This window comes from Melospiza melodia, chromosome 2, assembly GCF_035770615.1.
Source record: "Melospiza melodia melodia isolate bMelMel2 chromosome 2, bMelMel2.pri, whole genome shotgun sequence".
Taxonomy (NCBI): domain Eukaryota; kingdom Metazoa; phylum Chordata; class Aves; order Passeriformes; family Passerellidae; genus Melospiza; species Melospiza melodia.
Window position 1 is genome coordinate 69,144,822 of NC_086195.1, and position 19,733 is coordinate 69,164,554.

The window sequence follows — 19,733 nt, forward strand, 5'->3', positions numbered from 1 at the left end:
TCATTGACTAAAAAAATCCTTAGTTTTGAAATCTCTTTGTACATCTGTATTGAAAAAACCATAGGAATTGCTGTCCTTCCTAGCCTGATATATATTTCCTATCAGGAAATATAAATATTTTCTGCTTCATATTGTTCCCCCACTCTGAAATCATAAGTGTATATCTTGATTAATGTCAGTGTTTTCCATATAAAATTAGGATACTCAATATTGTTGTCATGTGAAGACCATATTGAAATCCATGTCTAACTTCCATCTTCAAATACTTTTTCATATCTGAGATGTTTAGGTAAACTAAAATATTAAAAATCTGATTGGGAAAAAAACCTTGCATTGTTTTGTAAGTAGATTAGATATTTCTAGAGATAATATAGGAGCTGTCTCTTCTAGCTGTTTTAATTTCTCCATATCTGGGCTATACTTATTATCACAAGCAATAACTTACTTCACTTATGCAAACAATCAAAAAAATTTATACATCTCAATTGAAAGAATACCTTATAAACTGTACCTCTGAGCAGATGTGTTGCTATCTGTGAGATGTCACATCTTTACTGTAGTGGTGATGGAGTTCCTCTGTTTTTTCTGACTTCGACATTCTGTAAAATTCTATTTTTCAGTCAGATTTTGACACTTTCCTCCAGTTTGGTTTCAGTCTTAGAAGTACAAATGTAGGACAAGGATGAAGATGGCAACACTGATATTGGAGAGTAGTGATATTTACTGTATTTATACAGTATTTACTGTAAAGATAAAATATTGATTTATATTTATGTTTATTTTTATAAATTTTATTCCGATATTTTAAATGTATCAAAACTATGGTTTCTGTCACACCAAGTAGAACTTGTATTGAATTCTTTAACAAGTAAATACATTTTTGCAAGGAAATAAAGCAGCAAGAGTATCCCTTTTCCTATAGGAATGAAAAGAGGCTAAATAGAAAAACTCCAGTGCCATGTTTATATTTATATTTGAGTATGTATAAGTGAATCTTTGTTTTGCTTTTTCAAAAAGGCTTAAAGTAATGTCCTGTTTGCTGAAGTTGTTATTTAACTTTCCTTTACAGTTCTAAAGAAGTAACCCCTGTGTTAAACAAACCAGAGGAAAGACCTGTGAAGGCAGCAGTCTCATCAGTAAGGGTATGACTGGTACTGAATATGGTAGAAGTTATTTGCTTCAGTGGGAAGCATTAGTAAAGCTTTGAGGAGGAAAAATAATAGTTTGTAAAAAAAATTAGGGTTTTTTTTTTTTGTTTTAGAGAGAGGTAATGAAAATCACTAAAGGTTCAGCACTAAAGTGCTGCTACACCTATAATTGATGGCTGTTTTTTCTTAACATTATTTCCAATCTGTTCAACTACTGAAAGCGATTGGCCTGCTCTGTTTCTAATATCACAGAAGTGGAGATAAAATTATTTATCTGGCAAAAACTTGGAATTTGCAAATGTCTTTAAGTGGTGGCTTATCTCTGTTGTTGGTGAGTTTAGAAGAACAAGATGCAGTTGTCACTGGCACTTCTGATCATTTCCTGTTCATATTGTTTAGGTTTTTTTGTCATGTATCCAATTTAAGTGGTATGCCTTCAGACTCCTTACTGATGGGTTAGTGGGGAAGAGAAAATCACTGCACTTGTCTATTTTGTGATGCAAGATTTTGACTGCAACAGTAATGTTTGTTCCTTTTCTAGCAAAGGAGAAATCCCTTTAATTCCACTGTATCAGATGATAACGTGAACAGTGTGGAATCAGAAGACGCACCAGTCATCGTACCTCAGCTATCAAAGAAGGGTAAATGAACTTGTTTTGCAGATGACTGTGAATTTCTTGTTGGTTTATATGGAAATTATTTTTACTTCCATTGCTTCTTTCTGTAAGAGATCAAAACCTTTTTTGTCTGTTAGTATAGAGAGTTCTCAACTAGCTTATTTCAAACCTCATCGAAAGCATGTGAATATACTCAGGAAATGGCAGTAGACATGAGTAAATGGATTTTGCTTCCTTTCTTTTACTCATAGTTTTAGTCGGTACTAAGCACTCCATCTGGGAGGGCTGCTGGTCCTGAATTGACAAGAGGACAGTGAAATTTCCTTGAATGTGGCAGAGCTGTCTTTATGACCTTTCAATCATTGCTGCTAATTAGCTTGACAGAAGCAGCCTAGCTTTCTTTGGTCCATAGTTTTCTCCTTTGTTTCCTTAGTCTGTTTATTATCCTCCCTTTCCAGCAGTATTTTCTACAAGCAAGTTGATGAGTGTTTATATATCACAATACAGGCATTTGAAGTTGTAATTTAGAATCATATGTGGCTATTACTCTCCTGTCTTTGCTGTGAAACATGCTAACAGGAAAAGGAAAGATTTGCATAGTAGGAATACAAAACCCTTCATCTCCCTGCCAGGAGATTATTTCTGTATTTGTCTTGTTCCACATGACTGGAAATAGCCAGTTTCCATTTTTGTAGGTTGCTGTTTACATTCTGACACTGAAGAGGTGTATATGTATTCAAAAGCTGCCCTTCCCTGCAAACTTTGTCCCTTGCAGGAATAATGATGACAAAAAACTTGGTGTGCTCTATTTGGCATCATGAAATAGCTAGTGTTTGTAAATAAGAAATAACTGCAAGCTTTTAATTTGCTAAAAGTTTCTATTACATAAAAAAGAAATCAACACCTATATAAAATTACTGACTGTGTTTTTGTTGCAGTTTTTTTTAATAAACTAGTATAATCACTGCATTTCAGATCTGCACTGTCATATTTTTCTGTTTATACTTACAAATGTCACATAGACTCATGAACTCTTCTGTGTCTTACAGAAATTTGGTCACTCTCAGAAGACAGCCCACCTAAATCAAACTTACAAAAAGATGAAACAGAGAAACCTGAGAGGCCTTTTGTAGAACTTACTGATGAACCACAGAAGGAGCTAGTTAAGCGTCCTGTCCCAAAAGCTAGGAAACTAATTCACAAAGCAGCAGATTCTGTATCTCAAAGAGAAGACCTTGTTCCCAAACCAACCAAGCAGAGTGAGGGGGTAAATGGCATTGGTACCACACCCAGGGGCATTCTCAAGCGCAGCTCAAGCTCAAGTTCCACTGACTCAGAAGTTCGGGCCAGTCAGACCTTAGATGTTCAGAAAAAAAATGGTTTTGCTACTGCAACTATTTTTGAAGGGGAAGGTGAGAAGAATTCTCTTACGGAAGAAGCAGAAAACTCTGCACAAAATTCACTGGAAAAACTGAAACAAGTGAGGTTTTCATCTATCTCAGGTAAAGGAAAACCTCTGCAAAGCCCACAGCTACACCATGGTAAAGAAAAAGGAGAGCATGAAACCTTAAAATATGACAAAAAAAAGAATAGTGAAAATTATGCTATTCAATCAGATTCACTTGGGGATAAGCAAATTCCTGCTGCAAAGCCTTTGGGAACCTATTCATCAACTTTAAAAATTAAAACAATAGATGATTTACAAGAAGACACATCTGCATCCAGCCCTTGTGACAGTAACAGATCAGACTTCCCAGTTAATGAAAGCTTCCAGACAGATATAGTTACTCCCAAGAAACTTGAAACTCCACAGAAGACCTCCAGCAATATCCTGTCAAACAGCAGTAATGAGTGGAGTGTTGATAAAACACATGAAAAAAAATCCAACCAGATCTTGAGCCATGAATCAGAGTCACACAAAAACTTTACTGGTAAGATTCTAGTAGAAGTGAAAAATGGATTGATATAGGATATAACACATATTCATTAATGTGGATCACTTGTAGCTAATGATTAACAACGAGGAAACAGTAGTAGGAACGTGCTACTGCGGGAATGTGCTACTGCAGAATTAAATAATCAATATTTTTTAATATACATTTATGATCTCCTACTGGTCATTGTATCAGAGCCAGTATAGGCACCTCTGTTGTGGATGGTATTTTAGTGTAGTGCTGTCAGTTGTCCTTGGGAGTAATTCAGATGTGACTTAGGGATTTGCCTATGGGACTAAACAAAAATATGCTGGATTGTCATCCTCTGTGTGCGTGTCACATGCAGCCTTCCTTCAATGAAAGCATTTCCTTTAAGAATGGGTTTAACTCATCTTCTTGGCTTGTACCCTCCATAGCAATGACTCCAGTATGATGTCTCAGAGCAGGAATTTTCTTCATGCCATTGCCCATGGTATGGTTCTTTCCAAAATCACAGGGACAGAGAACTCTTTTTTCCACTAACAGTTAAAAAAAAATTGAGAACTTTCTAGGTAGACCAGAGATTTTTAGTCATGTATCTAATTCATAACTCTGATAAGTTTGTTTACATTGTAGATGGACATCAACTTTCTGCTGAAACAGAAGCACATGAGGCATCCAATACCAATTCTACAAGTGTTCAACAAGGTAAGCCTGATCTTGTTGAGGAGAGAGATGCTAAAACCATTTTCAAGCCTGGCAAGCATGCTGATGAACTCATGAAAGTGGATGATGAATCTTTGTCAAAAGTTTTAGACTGGTTTAAAAGAAGTTCTAGTACTGAAGATGAGCAAGTTGTATCAACGAAGTCCCAATTCAGGGAGCCTAGAGAGGAAGTGGATGTGTCAATCAGAACAGCAGTTCTTCCTGCAGAGCGCAGTGGGCCTGGCATGCATGGAAAAACAGAAGATTCAGAAGAGAAACCATTCAGAAAGATTAAACAACAGAGCAGAATTTCATCTACATCTTTTACTTCAGAAAACATACAGCTGATAAAGGAGAGGGTGAAGCCTAAGACAGGGGAAGCAAATGAGAAGCAAAATGATAAATTGCTGACTGAATTTGATTGTACAAGAGTTGAAGAAAAAGAACATGATCAAGAAATCAAACAACAAAATAAAAAATCACATCTCATGGACCATCAAGGGCACAAGCTACCAGCTCAGAAATGTGAGTCAGAGAAGGCAATACAAGAAAAAAGAAGAATAAGGGAGATCAGAGCATTCTGGGAAAGGGATAAAGGTATCCCCAGTCATGGAGAGAAGGAAGTTAGTATCAATGCTGGTGTGTCAGGTGGCCGTGCTTTTACAGGTCTCAGAGAAAGTGACCAGCTAAAACCATCTGCAGTGTATCTACCTAAGGCCTTGCATGATCAGAGCAAGAATACATCAAGAAGTCCTGAACTAAGTTGTGCAAGCCAGGCTTCAAGAAACAAAAGTTACCATTCTTTTGAATCAGGACCAGGCCATGCATTTGGAAAGCCAGAAGGGACACTTCAATCTGGTGAACTCCCAAAAGCCAGTAACTTGCATCCCAGAGCTGGTGTTACTTCAGCTTCCTCAAAAAGCAAAGATGAAAATGAGAAGGAAACTCTTAAAGGGAAAGTTGCTGCTTCTTCCCAACAGAAGTCCAGCTTCCAGGTTTTGTCTTTAAAAGACAAGATGAATGAAAAGTCAAAGAATCAAATTTTAGATCCTTCACACTTCCAGAGTCTGAGAAACTTCTGGGATACTGGAGTTAAATTCCAGAGTAGCATTGACAGGGAAGATGATTCTTGGCCAAATAATACTAGATCAATAACCTATGAAAAAAAATCAAGGGAAGAGGAAAAAGGCAGAGATAATGTGAGCAAGCAAGGGTTAATTCTACAACAAACCCAAACATCTGAGAGAGAAAAACCACAGAAACTAGATTCTGTGGTATGCAAAAAGTCTCTAGGATCTCCTATTCTAAAAGGTCTGAATGTGACACACACAAGGAATACAGACTCTCTCCAGCTGGACAGACAACCAATTATCTCAAAATCCCAGGAAAAGATGGGTCTTCCAGAGCAAGAAGTTAGAGATTGTACAGAAAAAACCATTGTTTCATCAAAAGATCATCATGTATCCTTGCAGCTCCAGACACCTGGTGCTAAAGATGTTTTAAAGGACACAGTAGTAGGTGATAAACTATATTTACCTATAGAAAAAGGGGAAAACAAGACTACTCCTTTGGATAAAGAGGAAGTTGCAGAGACTGTGGATAAAGTTGTTCTACCTAAAGGTGAGCTTGATGTATTTAAATCATGTCTAGAGAAGCTAGAAAAGGAAGCCTCTGAGATGTCATGTAGCTTAAACCTCAAAGAAAACCTTTTAAAAGGGGCACATTTTCAATCAAATCAGTGCAAGGTTTTTGAGAGAACAGGGAACAACAGTCATGATATTTCTCCTGTTGATCAAGGAGAAGAAATAGGCAAACGTACAGGACAAGGGAATGTGTCATCAACAGATAAGCATGAGAACAGAAAAAATCTCAGAAAACTGTTTAGGGAATTTGAACCTCTGTATCTACACTATCAGGCAGCAGACAAGGATGATACTCTTGAGGGCTCTCAGAGGCCTCAAGCTGGTTTGGAGAACCTTCTCAAAGAAGCCCTTGTATCTCAACCTTCTGAACGCAGAAGGGCGGAAATAAAAACATACAATGACTCAGATAGTCTATCACAAAGTAACTGCAGTGTACAGTCAGCACACCAAGAAGCTACTGGTCAGCCTGAAGAGGTCCATGAGCCCATAGAGAAGTCTGTAGCTGGATCCAAGGTTAATGGCTTGAGTTCTGCTCTAGAGAAGTTGATGAAGGAGGCTTCTGAAGCACCACCTCCTAAACCCAAACGTGCTGACAGTGCACCATGGGGGACTGCTGAGGAGCAAGTTCAAAGGACAATGTATGAACATGGTGGAGAAGTGCTGCAGGAAATCAGTGAGACTGTAGAAAGGTCTGTTGCCCCATCCAGGGCCAGTGGCTTGAGTTCTGCTTTAGAGAGGCTGCTGAAGGAGGCCTCTGAAACACCCCCTTCTAAAGCCAAGAATGCTGATAGCACAGCACAGAGAACTGCTGCAGTGCAAGATAAAGGCATGACTTATGAGCATGGCGGAGAGGTACCTCAAGAAATCAGTGAGACCATAGAAAGGTCTGTTGCCCCATCCAAAGCCAGTGGCTTCAGTTCTGCTTTAGAGAGGCTGCTGAAGGAGGCCTCTGAAACACCCCCTTCTAAATCCAAATGTGCTGACAGCACAGTACAGGGGACTGCTGAGGTGAAAGCTATGAGCACAGACTATGGGCATGATGGAGAGCTGGTGCAGGGAGCTGGTGATACCACAGAAAGATCTGCACTGTCCAACACTGAATATAGAGGGTCTGATGTTAATTTTCAGAATCCACCCAAAGAGGTCTCTGAAACACCAGCTTCTGTGTGGGAAAATATGGATCAGAAAATGCATGCTAAAATACAGACTAGTGTAAGTATACATGTTCTATATCAACAAGACAGAGATGACCCTCAAGAAATAGAAGAAACAATAGAAAAAACTTCTGTTTCAAATATCACAAAATTTGGTGAATTCAGTTGCTCTTTAGAAAAACCTCTTCAAGAAGCATCTGCAGTTTCATGTCCAATCTCCAAAGATTTATATCAGCAAGAAGAATTTGAGGATCATACATTTCCCTCAGAAAAAGAGACTCTATTCATGACAAGTTCACAGCCATGTGACACTCTAATTAGCTGTGATACACAAATTAAGATAGTTCTCAAAGAGGGAGCTCCAGAAAAATATGTCAAAGCCTTGACAAATGATCTTGCAGTAAGTGAAATTGAAGCTTCTGGTCTTAAAAGAGAGGCAGCTACTAATAAAATAGGAGAGAGAAACTTGGTTCCAGTTGATCTTCTTCCCATGGAAGGCAAGACTAGTACAGTTGTAGTCGAACCATTCGAGATAAATGCAAAAGGGATGAAGGAAAGCACATTCTTGGAGGCTTCTGAACAGAACTCAGAATTTCAAGCACTCGTGGATTTCAGAAGAACAAGTACACTGCTTAAAGATGAGAGCACCTCCCCCCAGCCAGAAGAAGCTCAGTTCTGCCTAATGTCGCAGCATGAGGATAACAATGAAGTGGAAGGCAACAACTTAAATTTGGGATCCAAGTTTTCAGATCAAAACTCTGATTCCCACTCTGGAACAGGAAGTTCAACTCGTGAGCTATCTGATTTCTAAAATTCATGGTGCTGAGTTAAACATGGCTACAATAATTCTTTTGTGTCCAGCTTGAAATATGTTAATGGAAAGTCTGCGTGATACTTTTTTAATTGAGAAATTTGGATATTTGCTTGGGAGGGGTGGGAAGAGCTAATTAAGCTGGAAAGCATTTAACAGACACTATATTTGGGTAAGCCTTTTTTGGTCAGGATAGTTTAGCAGCATTAATCAATTTAGTCTTTGTGATTTATACTTTTTCTTATCCTGTGTGACATTGCCTTCAAATTAATAAATTTGTACCACTCAATCTAGTAATCCCTTCAAATATACTGGATTAAAAGAGGAAAAAAACATCAGTGGCTCTCTGGGTTAATTCTTTAGTTCGACAGGCTAGTCTCTGAAAATAGATGCTTATCAGTGGAATATCTGGATATAAGGATAATACCAATGCTCTGTGCTATTTAATATAGCATTGCTGCCTGTTGCACTGAAAAATGGCCATATCAATGAAGATGTCGATTTACTAGGATTCACATTCTTTGGTTGAATGGCAGTTCTAGTCAATGTATAGTGTATGGTAGTCATCAAAGACCTTAAGTAGAGGAGATAATTTTACCTTTTCAGTCTCATACTGAGAAAGTGGGAATATTTTCTTCTCCTGGAGAATCTGAGAAATATATGAAGTTCCCAGGGCCTGCCAGCTTACATCTGAATCTATTTTGAAAGTGGGTTTCCAAAGAGAGTCAGTGAAAACATAAGTGAGGACAAAATCAAACATAATTTGGTTTCACCCATAATTACAGGCAGCAACACTGTGATTGGTTGGTGGAGGGGGAGGAAAGTGAGATAGGGAAGAATGAAAGTCTGAAAGATTTCTGAAGGAGCTAGGTCTGTCTTGATTCTGTTTTTGGAGACAAGTGCATAACTTCAGGGTTCCAAATATATCCACAGCTCATTTTTTGTGGGGGTGGTTGGTTTGTTTGTTTGTTTATTTGGGATTTTTTTGGGTGTGTGTGGGGAGTTGGTTTTTTGTGGTTTTGGTCAGTTGTTTGATTTTGGTTTTGTTGGGGTTTTTGGTTACTCAAGCATTGAAACAAAATTACTTTCACTGTGAAAAGACTATAACAGAAAAATTTGCACAAAGGAAAAAATCGAAAATTTTCTTTTGTGCTGATTCATGAAATGATGGTTACAAAATGACTACAATCTAAGTTAATTGAGTGCAATAGTTTCCCCAAATGCTGTTATTAGTCAGTAAAGATAGACCTATACCTACACAGAGCAAATCACTTGTCTATCAAATCACTTGTCAGACTTACCTGTCTCTGCTGATGACTGGGGGTGTTTAGGGAGAACAAATGGACACTTAAAATGAGATGTTTATTTTATTTTGACTTAATCTTGTATTTTCATTGAATGTTCACTGTCTTTGCTAACTGTCAAAATAGATTTTCATGAGAAACCTGTGGTTGGTTCTTCATTGACTTGCTTAAAGTGGCCTGCCTGTGTGTGCAGTGTTCATGTGTTTTGTCTTGTAACAGGTTCTGAAGAAGAATTAAACCCTGTTTTGATGGCTTTGAAAAGGAGTGCAGATAGGAAAAAGCCTTCCAAAAGTCTAGAGGACATTCCATCAGCCACCTCAAGTGAGCACAAAGCTTGTGTGTGTCTCCCATGACCCCCAGTTTGGCTTAAATGTGTTCATGCTGGTCTTCCATACAGCCCTGCCATGTCCTGGCTTTTGTTTTTGTTTCTCAATAAGCTGTATGGAGGCTGTAATTTGGAACCAAATTCTTTTCTCATATGGTTTAATTTTCAGTTCTTGGTGTTAATTTTAGAATCTCTTCAGAATTGCACTGTATTGATCAGTGATTAACTGTTTCCTGGATAGTTTTTCAGTTGTGGAAGTATTGGCAGTTACCCAAACCAGTAGTGAGCAGCTACTGTCATTCCCTCCTGGTTTGTGGCTTGGGTCGAATAAGTAGACAATGAAAGCATGAAAAACTCAGTTTAGTAATGGTCCATCTGTGTATTCTAGCAGTAAATATATCAACCTCACTTTAGAGAATACAGTGAGATTAATATTATACTTAAAATGAATTTCCAGCTTCCCTCAGTAGCCTCCTTGGATTCCTTGGTTTTTATAAATTATTATTACTGTCTCACTTCACCCTGCCCCTGAGTGTTTTCATGCTTATCTCATGTCTAATGGGGAAGACACAGACTGAACTTATGAATTTGTGAACTGAAGTATGGAGATATAGATTTTTGAAAGATATTGGCAAGGAATTCTTCTAATACTACTTATGCTGCTGCTTGCTTCTAACCGGTTTCTAGGTTTTAGGTGTGCACTAACATTGTTCAACAACATGCTGACAGAAACTATGTCACCATAAGACCCCTGCTTGGATGTAGGCCTTGAGGTAGAATGTCAAGTAAAAGCCTCTCGAATTTAACCCTTCCTGTGGCTCTGCTGGTTTGTCTGTGGTTTTAGTCCTCATTACTACTAATTTTGTGATTATCGCTGCCATCCATTTCAGACTGAATAACAAAGTTTCTAACTGTTATTTTTCCTTAGCAGATAAAGAAAAAATAAATAAACAAAAGGAAGAATTAGTTCTTAGTGCTGAAGATGGTAAATATCATTTGTGTCTGCATGGAAGTTTGTTGCTTTTTTAATGGCCTCTGTTTGCTAGTGAAGATTTTTTTTTCTTTTTGTAACCAAGAATTATATTGTGTTTTAAGATTTGTTTAACCTCAGCATGGCTGGACAGCTTTTATAGAATTCTGTTGTGGTGTTTATTCTTAAGGAATCTATCTATGTCCTCCTGTATCTGTAGAAACTGTGCCACTTATCAGTGTATTCTTTTGGCCTTCAGTGATTCAGTCTATGAGTTACTGAAATCATAGGGAGCTTTGAACACAAGCTCAGTTGAAAGAAATTTGCCTCAGTAAATATTCAGTTTGTCTGTTTATCCATTGCATTGTAAAATCCAAGATGATTTTTGCTAGTGCAAGACATCTTTCAGAATATCTCAATTAGAAAGGAACCTCTCTTAATATCCCTGCCTTAGTTTTATAAAGTAGCATTATTCTAAGCAATAGATGAATTTCTAGATCAGCTACTACTGATATCATCAGTCCATTAGTGCATTATAGATGCCTTATAGTTAAATTTTTCTATATACCCTTAGAAATTCCAAATCTAAGAAAAATAAAAAGCAAACTTGTTCCAAGAATGTGTCAAAATAAACAGAATTGAAAACCATCAAATAATATTGAATATAGCACACAATTCTTTATTTACTGCATTGGAGCACTACAGTTTTAAAAGAACAGTTGTGTGCAGGTTTTTTTTTTTTTATTTCATGGTTTAGATGCTTTAAAGCATTGTGCATGCCAGTGGCCTATAATAGCAATAGGATAATCATAGCATATTAGAATACCTACAACACCCAGTAAAGTAACAGGACTTAAGCACCATCCTGCACTCTGCTTTCAAGTGGAGACCCCTACTGAAAGCCTGTTTTGGCATTCAGTGTGAATGTGTAGAGACTAACCTGAAAAGAGCAGGGGGAATTTGAGTTTAATTTGTTAAGATTGAAGTTATGAAAAAATGACACAGAGCCAAACTGATGGCTGTACAGTCAGAATAAGGCAAGTTCTCTTGAAAAGACTGTTCTTTTGGAACAGCAAAAAGACTGAATTTTTAGCTTGAACACTTATATTACACTCATATTTTGTCATGATGATCTAACTCCTCAAAGGAGAACAGCAATGCAAAACACAGAAACAGAATCACAGAATTGTTTAGTTTGGAGAAAACCTTTAGGATGAGCAAATGCAACCTTTAAACCAGCATAGGCAAATTCACCACTGAGCCATGTCCCTAGTTCTGAATTTATGTTTGCATAAACAGAAAGGCTCCATGATGCACCAAAATCAAACAGACCTAATTAGGTCTGTTTGATCCATACAGGCCTAATACCTAAATCACTACCAAGTATGGGAAGGAAAAAAACCCCACAATATTCATGTGGTTTGGGGAAGTAAAAAAATACAAAAAAAAAAAAAAAAAAAAAACAAAAAAAAACCACATGAAAAAACCAGAAAAATCCCACATATAAAGTATACTGGTGCTATTTATGACCTCACAAAACTGTGCTGCTGAATGACTGCTAATACTGCACTGAGCAGGTCCGAAACCTGATCAGCATCAAGAGAGGACTCAAAATGCAGCAGAAAGTGTGTAACAGGATTCTTGCAGCAGATACTGGAGAGACTTTTCCTCTGACAGCAGAACTAATACATTAACAATACTTTTTCATTTAACAAGTTACACATCTGGGCCAGATACTTGCTCTAAGTACTGCACCTAATTGCATACTGACAATAACTGATCTGTTGAGCACTGGTTGAGTTTTGGGGTTAGAGCATGAAAAATTCTGAGGATCACAAGCTTACTGCAAACTGGATTTTTGCAAGCCTAGCTTGTGCAATTAGGTTTTGTACAGTGAAAGAGCACAGAAATGAGCTGCAGTAGAGGTATGCAAATATGGAAGAGAGTGCAAAAAAGTGCATCATTAATAAGATATGCATCTTATAATTAAGTAGGAATACTGGCAACTTCCTTGGTCAGGTCTAGAATTGGCTTGATTTACACAAATTTGCCTATTGCAGTTAAATAGACTGAGTAAATAGAACAATGTTTGGTTTCTTATTGAGAATATTATGATAATTCTAATGTCAGTGATATTGTTAGTGCACAAGGGTGCTTACTCTTGTTTTAGGAAGAAAATCTAGACATTAATCTGCAATGATTTCCTCATCACTTTTGATAAGAATTTGCTTGTAGCACCCAGGCTACCTCATATCAAGCAACATTTCTGGTCCTGTCAAAGTTTGTTGGTCACTGATTTAGACAATGCCAAAGTAGATTATTCTTCCTAACTATAGCTTCTCTGAGTCCTGGGGCGGGGGGGAGGAAAACCCCTTGCATCCAAGCTGTTGTGCATGTGCATGTATTTCATCCAAAGTGGTTTGCTCCTAATTGTGTCCTGTTGTGGAATCTCATTGTTCTGATGTACAAACACGTTTTTGAAGCCTTTTGAATTACTGCTTTTCAGTTTCCACAGTGACTTCACAGCCTGATAAACCATTTTCCAACCCTGAAAAACTCAAAGGGCTGAGCAAGTCGGTACCATCATTCTTACAGGAAGAGGTAAGCTCCATCTCTGAAATGTTATCGTTTCAGGTACCTGACCATTAACTCTGTGCAAGTAAAATTTCAGAACTCTATCAGAGCAATCACAGAATGGTTTGGTTTGGAAGGGACTTTAAAAGACTATCCAGTTCCAATCCCCCTTCCATGGGCAGGGACACCTTCCACTAGAGCAGGTTGCTCAGGGCTCCATCCAACTTGGCTTGAACACTTCCACAACTTCTCTGAGCAACCAGTGCCAGTGCCTCACCACCCTTACAGGGGAAAAATTTCTTCCTAGTATCTTACCTAAACCTATAATCAGTTAGTTTAAAGCCAATTCCCCCTGGTATAATCACCATATATCCTTCCCCTGTAGGAGGACTTAGGATTTTTCTGTCTTTCAAAGAGTTTGTGTAACCGGACTGATTATCCACACTGTTTAAGTGTTACTTCACTCTCTGGGTTAATTTTGTGCAGTCCCAAACAGCACTCTCCAAAGCAATTTTCTCTTAAGAAGCTTTGCCCTGGGTAGGCTGGACATCATTCAGTCATTATTGTTGACCTCTGAACAGAGAAAAAGTCCTGGAATGCTTTTACTTAACAGAATAGACATAAACAGATTTTAAAGCAAATTGAAATGGTCTTTATTTGCTAAATGCTTATTTATATAAATAACTATTTTCTTAATGTGTGTGGAAACTGTTGTTTACTAACCTTGTATCTGTTATAAGACGATCTATGACATCAGTTCAAAACTGTTTGAAAGAGTGGGGAGACCTTGTAAATTGTTCCAGAGTGGAATACAACAGGAAGATGAAGTTGTCCATAACAGCTTGCATAGAAAGGCACGTGTGGGAAGGGGATCAATTCTTTAGTGCAGAAGTAGCATTGAGAAAGAATGGGCTTGTGAGTACATAACCTAATAATGACCAAGGAAACAAAAGCTGCAATTCCCTGATGGAAAAGCAAAGCCCCACTTCCCTCTTGCAAGAAAGACTTTGCAAAATCCATTTGCTGTATCCAGTGCTGTTCTCTGAATGTTACCTTTTGGCCAGCTGCCCTTAAGAGAGAGTCACAGAGCTGACAGCATTTACTATATAACAGAAAAGACTGCTAAAAGAACTGAGCATTATCAATTGCATAGGTTATGCATGAGACAGTGACACTGAGAAGTTAAGTTTAATTGTTCCAATAAACTTAATTTTGTAATTTTTCTTTGCTACTTGAGATTGAAAACAGACAAACAAACAAACACCCAAATCTAATTGCATCGCTGCTTAAAAAAATTGTCAGTGTAGGGTGTTCATCAAAAAAACTCCCTTTCAACTTTAAATGCATGACCTAATTCTAGAAATATTATTCATGTTGCACTACAAGGGAATTTAAATTCAGATTTCCACTGAGTCCCAACCAGCATTAAAATTCTGTTTGTTTGTTTTTTAATTTTCCTTGTGACTATAAAGAATGTACACAGACTTTCTTTCTGTGATGTTTTTGTAGAGTGATGACAGAGAGACAGATACAACATCAGAAAGCAGTTATTCCTTTGGCAGAATCAAGAAGAGTCCCAGCTCTCTAACCAATCTTAGCAGCTCTTCTGGCATGGCCTCCTTATCCTCTGTATGTAAACCAAAGCATTATTTTAAGGGCACTTTGCTTTTGCTAATTTCTCCAATGTTGTTTTGGCTCTTTTCTTATTCATTGTAACTTTCTTTCCTTGCCATCTCTGTCTCCTTCTTTCCACTTCTGTTTTATGAACATAACATAATTCCTTGCATGGAATTGCCTGAAGCAAGTAAAGTAAAATTAAATGGATTTCATTTTTTTTCCTAGTGATATATTGGAGCTTGTTCAGGGCTCTGAACAAAGATATGGATTTTACCCTTAGAGCTTACATTTGTATCTGAAAATGAGGAACATTTCATATAGAACAAACATTCAGAAAGGGAGAAAGGGGAGAAAGATAAATCAAAGCGGGACATATTATTGGTGTATCAGGTTTGTAGTTGAGTCAACTAGCTAACCAAAAGTCATTGCTTTATGTGGACTTTGAATAAGAAAAACAGAATTTTGGGGCAAGGATGTTGAGATTAAAAATATATATATATATACACACACATCTTTCTTCTTCTCTGGATTTAGTATTTAATTTTCAGTGTTTTATTTATTTACATATTTACATATATAATTCAGCCATATAGACTTTATCTATCCATTTTTTTTTTGTTATTATTTTAAGAATATCTGTTGTCCTGAACTCTTAGGCTCTGCTTGCTTCAAGGAAGATCAGCTGAGTAGATTTAGAAGTAATATTTCAAGGATCTGAGCACAGGCAATCTTCACATCTACAGCATCCTATAATTTAATTTCTTCTATCTCAATACAGTAAACCCATTCAAATTTTTTTGTAAGAATCCTGGCCAAACACCTTTGATTTCCAGTTATCTTTCTTTCATTAATCTGCTTGCTGAGAAGCTTGTATAATAGTGTCCATTACATTTTATTGTAACATCTAAAGAGATACAGTTCATTTCTTTACTGTCTGAATCCTGAGCACAATTTCTACCCTGATCCTGAAGTACCTGGTGAAATGCAATGCCCGGGAAATATTTCTCCTCTTGTACACTGCAGGTGAGTGGCAGCCTAATGAGCATCTACAGTGCAGACTTTGGCAATGTGGATGTGAAGGGGAACATTCAGTTTGCCATTGATTATGTGGAACAGCTGAACGAGCTCCACATCTTTATTTGCCAGTGTAAGGACCTGGCAGTGGCAGATGTTAAGCGACAGCGTTCAGACCCGTAAGTACAGAGAATGCATTTCTATTCTAATGGAACTTTTTCTTTTAATGTGGAAATGAAAACTGCTGGGGTTTTCCAGTCTCTCTAACCTGCTGGAGTAAAGCACCCAAGAAATAGATGAAGAGGCTATAATGTGCTTTGTGTTTTTTTTTTTTTTCCACTCTGATTGAGTATAGAACTGCTCTTATAAATGGGTGTGTATATATATTAACATAGATCATTAAAACTTTTAAGAATGTTAAATTATCTTTTAAAATGCCACTTTTCAGATGGTAAATACCACTTTGATATATTTTCAATAGGATTAGCACCTATAAATATGGCATTTGGGCCTGCTACAGGGATATATTCTGTATTTTCATGTGCTGAGGAGACATTTCAACAGATTTTCCCCTGGAGAAGGATATTATAAGAAAGTGATGTTTTATACATCACCACTGCTGTTGTAATTCTTAAATATATAAGCTGAATAACATAATGTCTACTCAAGTGGATTTCTTTTACTTTGTGAGCAAATACTTGTGTATTTTGGAAGATGGAGAGGGTCTGGATTTTTTTTAGTTTTTTGGGTTGTTTTAATTCTTCTAATAATTCTGTCCAAATTTTAGGTATGTAAAGACCTACCTGCTTCCAGAGAAATACAGACTGGGCAAACGGAAGACATCTATCAAAAAGAAAACTTTTAATCCAGTCTATAATGAAATACTGCGGGTATTTATCAAACTATTACTGGATATAATATGGTTTATGTGTGATGTGTGAGGAACCTCAGCTTTTGGGCACATTGCACTCGAAAGGGTCATTAGCATGAGAGGGATTGCTCTGCAGAGCTGACTTGTGTGCTTCCATTGATACATTCACTCTGCAGTTGTCTCTGGATCCAGCATTAAGAACAGTGGTGGCTTTATACTTCCTGTAAACAAACATGAGCCATGTATGACCTTAAGATGACAGAAATAAAAAGGAAATAGTTGGGTTTTATTGTGATTTTTTTGCTTTCTAAAGTGCAGAAGTGAGCAGGTATGGATGAATAAACACAGACATTTTTTCCTAACAGTATCACTTTCTGACACAAAGTAGGTAAAAATTCAGCTTGTTTTAATTTTTTTTTTTTCTTACTTCTTCCTGGCAGTATAAAATTGAGAAGGAGCTCCTAAAGAATCAAAGCCTCAATATCTCTGTCTGGCACAATGATACCTTTGGTAGAAATAGCTTCCTTGGTGAAGTGGAGTTGGATTTAGGAGCTTGGGACTGGAATGATCCATCTAGTAAGCAGATCAACTGGTTTCCTCTAAAGCCAAGGGTAGGTTGGCTGTTTTGCATTTTCTGCTGTGTAAGTGCAAAACCAAGTCATTATTTGGGCTTGGTTTTGTGTGCTCTGTGGGTTCTGTGCTGATTATAATCATAAATACTTATGCACTGGTAAACAGAAATACAGTTCTGAGATGTTTTGTAGTCTAGCTAGCTTTTACAGTAGGAGAAACTTTCTCACAGTCCTAGGAGTAGGAATTTCAAAGTATTTCTCATTGTCATATTGCTGCAACAGAAATCTGAAGGCACTTTTTAACCAAATATGTAGTAAACCTTCTGAGGATATGGAGCAAGTGCAGCACCATTTTAATGTCAGATGTTTGGTTTCATTTTCTTTATATTTCAGACTTCAGCAATAACTCTTCCTCTAGAAAACAGAGGGGAGATGAAACTAGCCCTCCAGTATGTCCCACATCCAATAGGAGGTAAGCATTGCTGCTTTGCTTGTTCATCAAGGCTTTGGTGGTTTTGTCCTTTTTTTAATTAAAAAAAAACAAACCTTGTTTAATGTTTGTCATTCACTTCAGACAGCTTCTTTCTCCATAAAAGTCTTCTGTTTTCTTCCTAGACGAGTAAGTCACTCTAATTGTGAATGCAGTTAAGAACCCCAAAGATTTTGAGATCTTTTGTTGTTTAATGTTACTAAAGAAGAAATTACCTCATTGTCATAATCTAAGATTTGTAATGCGATATATATGTGTAACAAAATTCTGTTTTCTCAATAATTTTAGAGATTATGAATCATCAGGCAGATGCTGTGATGTGCTAAGCAGTGACAACACACAGAATTTCAAGCAATACTAGGTGTAGGAAGTAGCAGCAAGTATTTAGAAAGCAGAAATTTATAGCAGTCTGATCAGTTTGGTTTGGCAACACATAGTGGATCAATCTGAGAGTGAAGCCAGGTCAGGTCTTTAATCCAGACAGACAGTCAGCAAGAACCAAATATATTGATAGCATAAAAGAGCTTATTTGAAAGTACAAGAAACAATAAATGCTAACATCACATAGACTGATGACAAGCTGATCTGTTTATCTAGGAGTCTTGGGAAGAGAAGACCAGTGGCATGTGTTTACTTAGTTGTAACAAAGAAAAGTCATTGTAGGAAGGCAGACATTATGTGATCTTGCAGTACTTTGATGAGATGAAGATTTCCACTTCCAGAGTACAGAGAGCAATGTTGAATTAAGATGTGAGATAACAAGTCCAGGCTAAATATCACCTCTGCAAATGGGCAAGAACTGCTGCATCAGACAAAATACCTTTAAAAGCCATCTGCTTAAGCAGATGTTTTGTTTGGTTGGTTTTTTACAGGAAAGAAGACTCTATCTACTGGTGAGGTGCATATCTGGGTGAAGGAATGCCATAACCTCCCTCCTCTGAGAGGCAATACGCTCAACTCTTTTATTAAATGGTAAGAATTGTGGTCAAAGTCATCAAACACGGTGGCCTAATAATGCTACCATTGCACTCATTGTATCTTCTTTTTCTACATTCATATTAGAAGAACACTGAATTGCTTTCTGATTCTCCTTTATTGTAGTGCAAATTGTCCTGCATAGTTCACAGCTTCCAGATGCTAAGCATGTACCACCAAGTAAAGCTTACTGGGAGAGCTTTCTGTGTCGTTATTACACTTTGGTTTTGTCTCTCAATCACTTGGTGGAAGGAATAGTCAAACTGTGCTGGCTTTTAGTCACATTTAAGCAAAGCATGTTTTTGCAAAACATGGTTTAGCTTAGCAAATTTTGGGAGGAGACAGAAGCGTGAAATAGTGTAATAGTGTGAATACATAGTTGTATTTCTTCCCCCTTCCTTTCCACATACAGACTAAAAATATGAAGAGACAAGAATAACAAGCTGGGTGGGGAAATCTCTGGTGGCTACAAAATGTTTGTGTCATCAGTGATAACACAGCAAATAAACTCCCTTGTGCCTCTTCCCCACCTGACTTGCCCTTCGATCCTCTGAAGCACAAGGGTGGATACCTGCTGCCAGTATTTCCTGTAAGGGGCTGAGAATATCACCCTTCACTCCATCTCTGTAAAGCATTGTTATCTTCAGTCCTGTTTTACCATGCAAAACACAGTTAATCAGAAGGTTTTGCCTTTTCAGTATGTTTAATGCAGGCTGTGCTGTGCAAGTGCAAACTGACAGTGCTTTTTCTCTCTGAAGTACCATTCTTCCAGACACCAGCAGAAAAAGTCGCCAGAAAACAAGGACAGTTACAAAAACTACAAACCCGGTATTCAACCACACCATGGTCTATGATGGCTTTAGACCAGAAGATTTGAAAGAAGCCTGCATAGAACTCACAGTCTGGGATCACAACAAACTAGCAAACCACTTTCTGGGAGGCCTCCGGATAGGCCTTGGAACAGGTACTGGACAATCACCACATTAATACTTAATTTACAGAGTAGTCTTTCATATTTTCTTTCCTTTTC

At 37.5% G+C, this 19,733-nt stretch overlaps 1 protein-coding gene across 10 annotated transcripts in view; it reads left to right on the forward strand.

Moving 5' to 3' along the window:
- SYTL2 (synaptotagmin like 2) overlaps positions 1-19,733 on the forward strand; it is a 53,517-nt gene that overhangs the window by 31,665 nt on the left and 2,119 nt on the right. For 4 of the 10 annotated variants that reach the window (XM_063148756.1, XM_063148755.1, XM_063148757.1 and 1 more), the window contains 14 exons: positions 1,070-1,142; positions 1,690-1,789; positions 2,815-3,696; positions 4,315-4,386; positions 9,515-9,616; positions 10,549-10,605; positions 13,097-13,191; positions 14,674-14,793; positions 15,805-15,974; positions 16,583-16,685; positions 17,107-17,277; positions 17,632-17,710; positions 18,601-18,700; positions 19,462-19,667. In XM_063148756.1, the coding sequence (XP_063004826.1) occupies positions 1,070-1,142; positions 1,690-1,789; positions 2,815-3,696; positions 4,315-4,386; positions 9,515-9,616; positions 10,549-10,605; positions 13,097-13,191; positions 14,674-14,793; positions 15,805-15,974; positions 16,583-16,685; positions 17,107-17,277; positions 17,632-17,710; positions 18,601-18,700; positions 19,462-19,667 (2,330 nt within the window). The remainder of the gene's footprint in view (positions 1-1,069; positions 1,143-1,689; positions 1,790-2,814; positions 3,697-4,314; positions 4,387-9,514; positions 9,617-10,548; positions 10,606-13,096; positions 13,192-14,673; positions 14,794-15,804; positions 15,975-16,582; positions 16,686-17,106; positions 17,278-17,631; positions 17,711-18,600; positions 18,701-19,461; positions 19,668-19,733) is intronic. The other 6 variants (XM_063148759.1, XM_063148760.1, XM_063148763.1 and 3 more) reach the window with 6 other exon arrangements.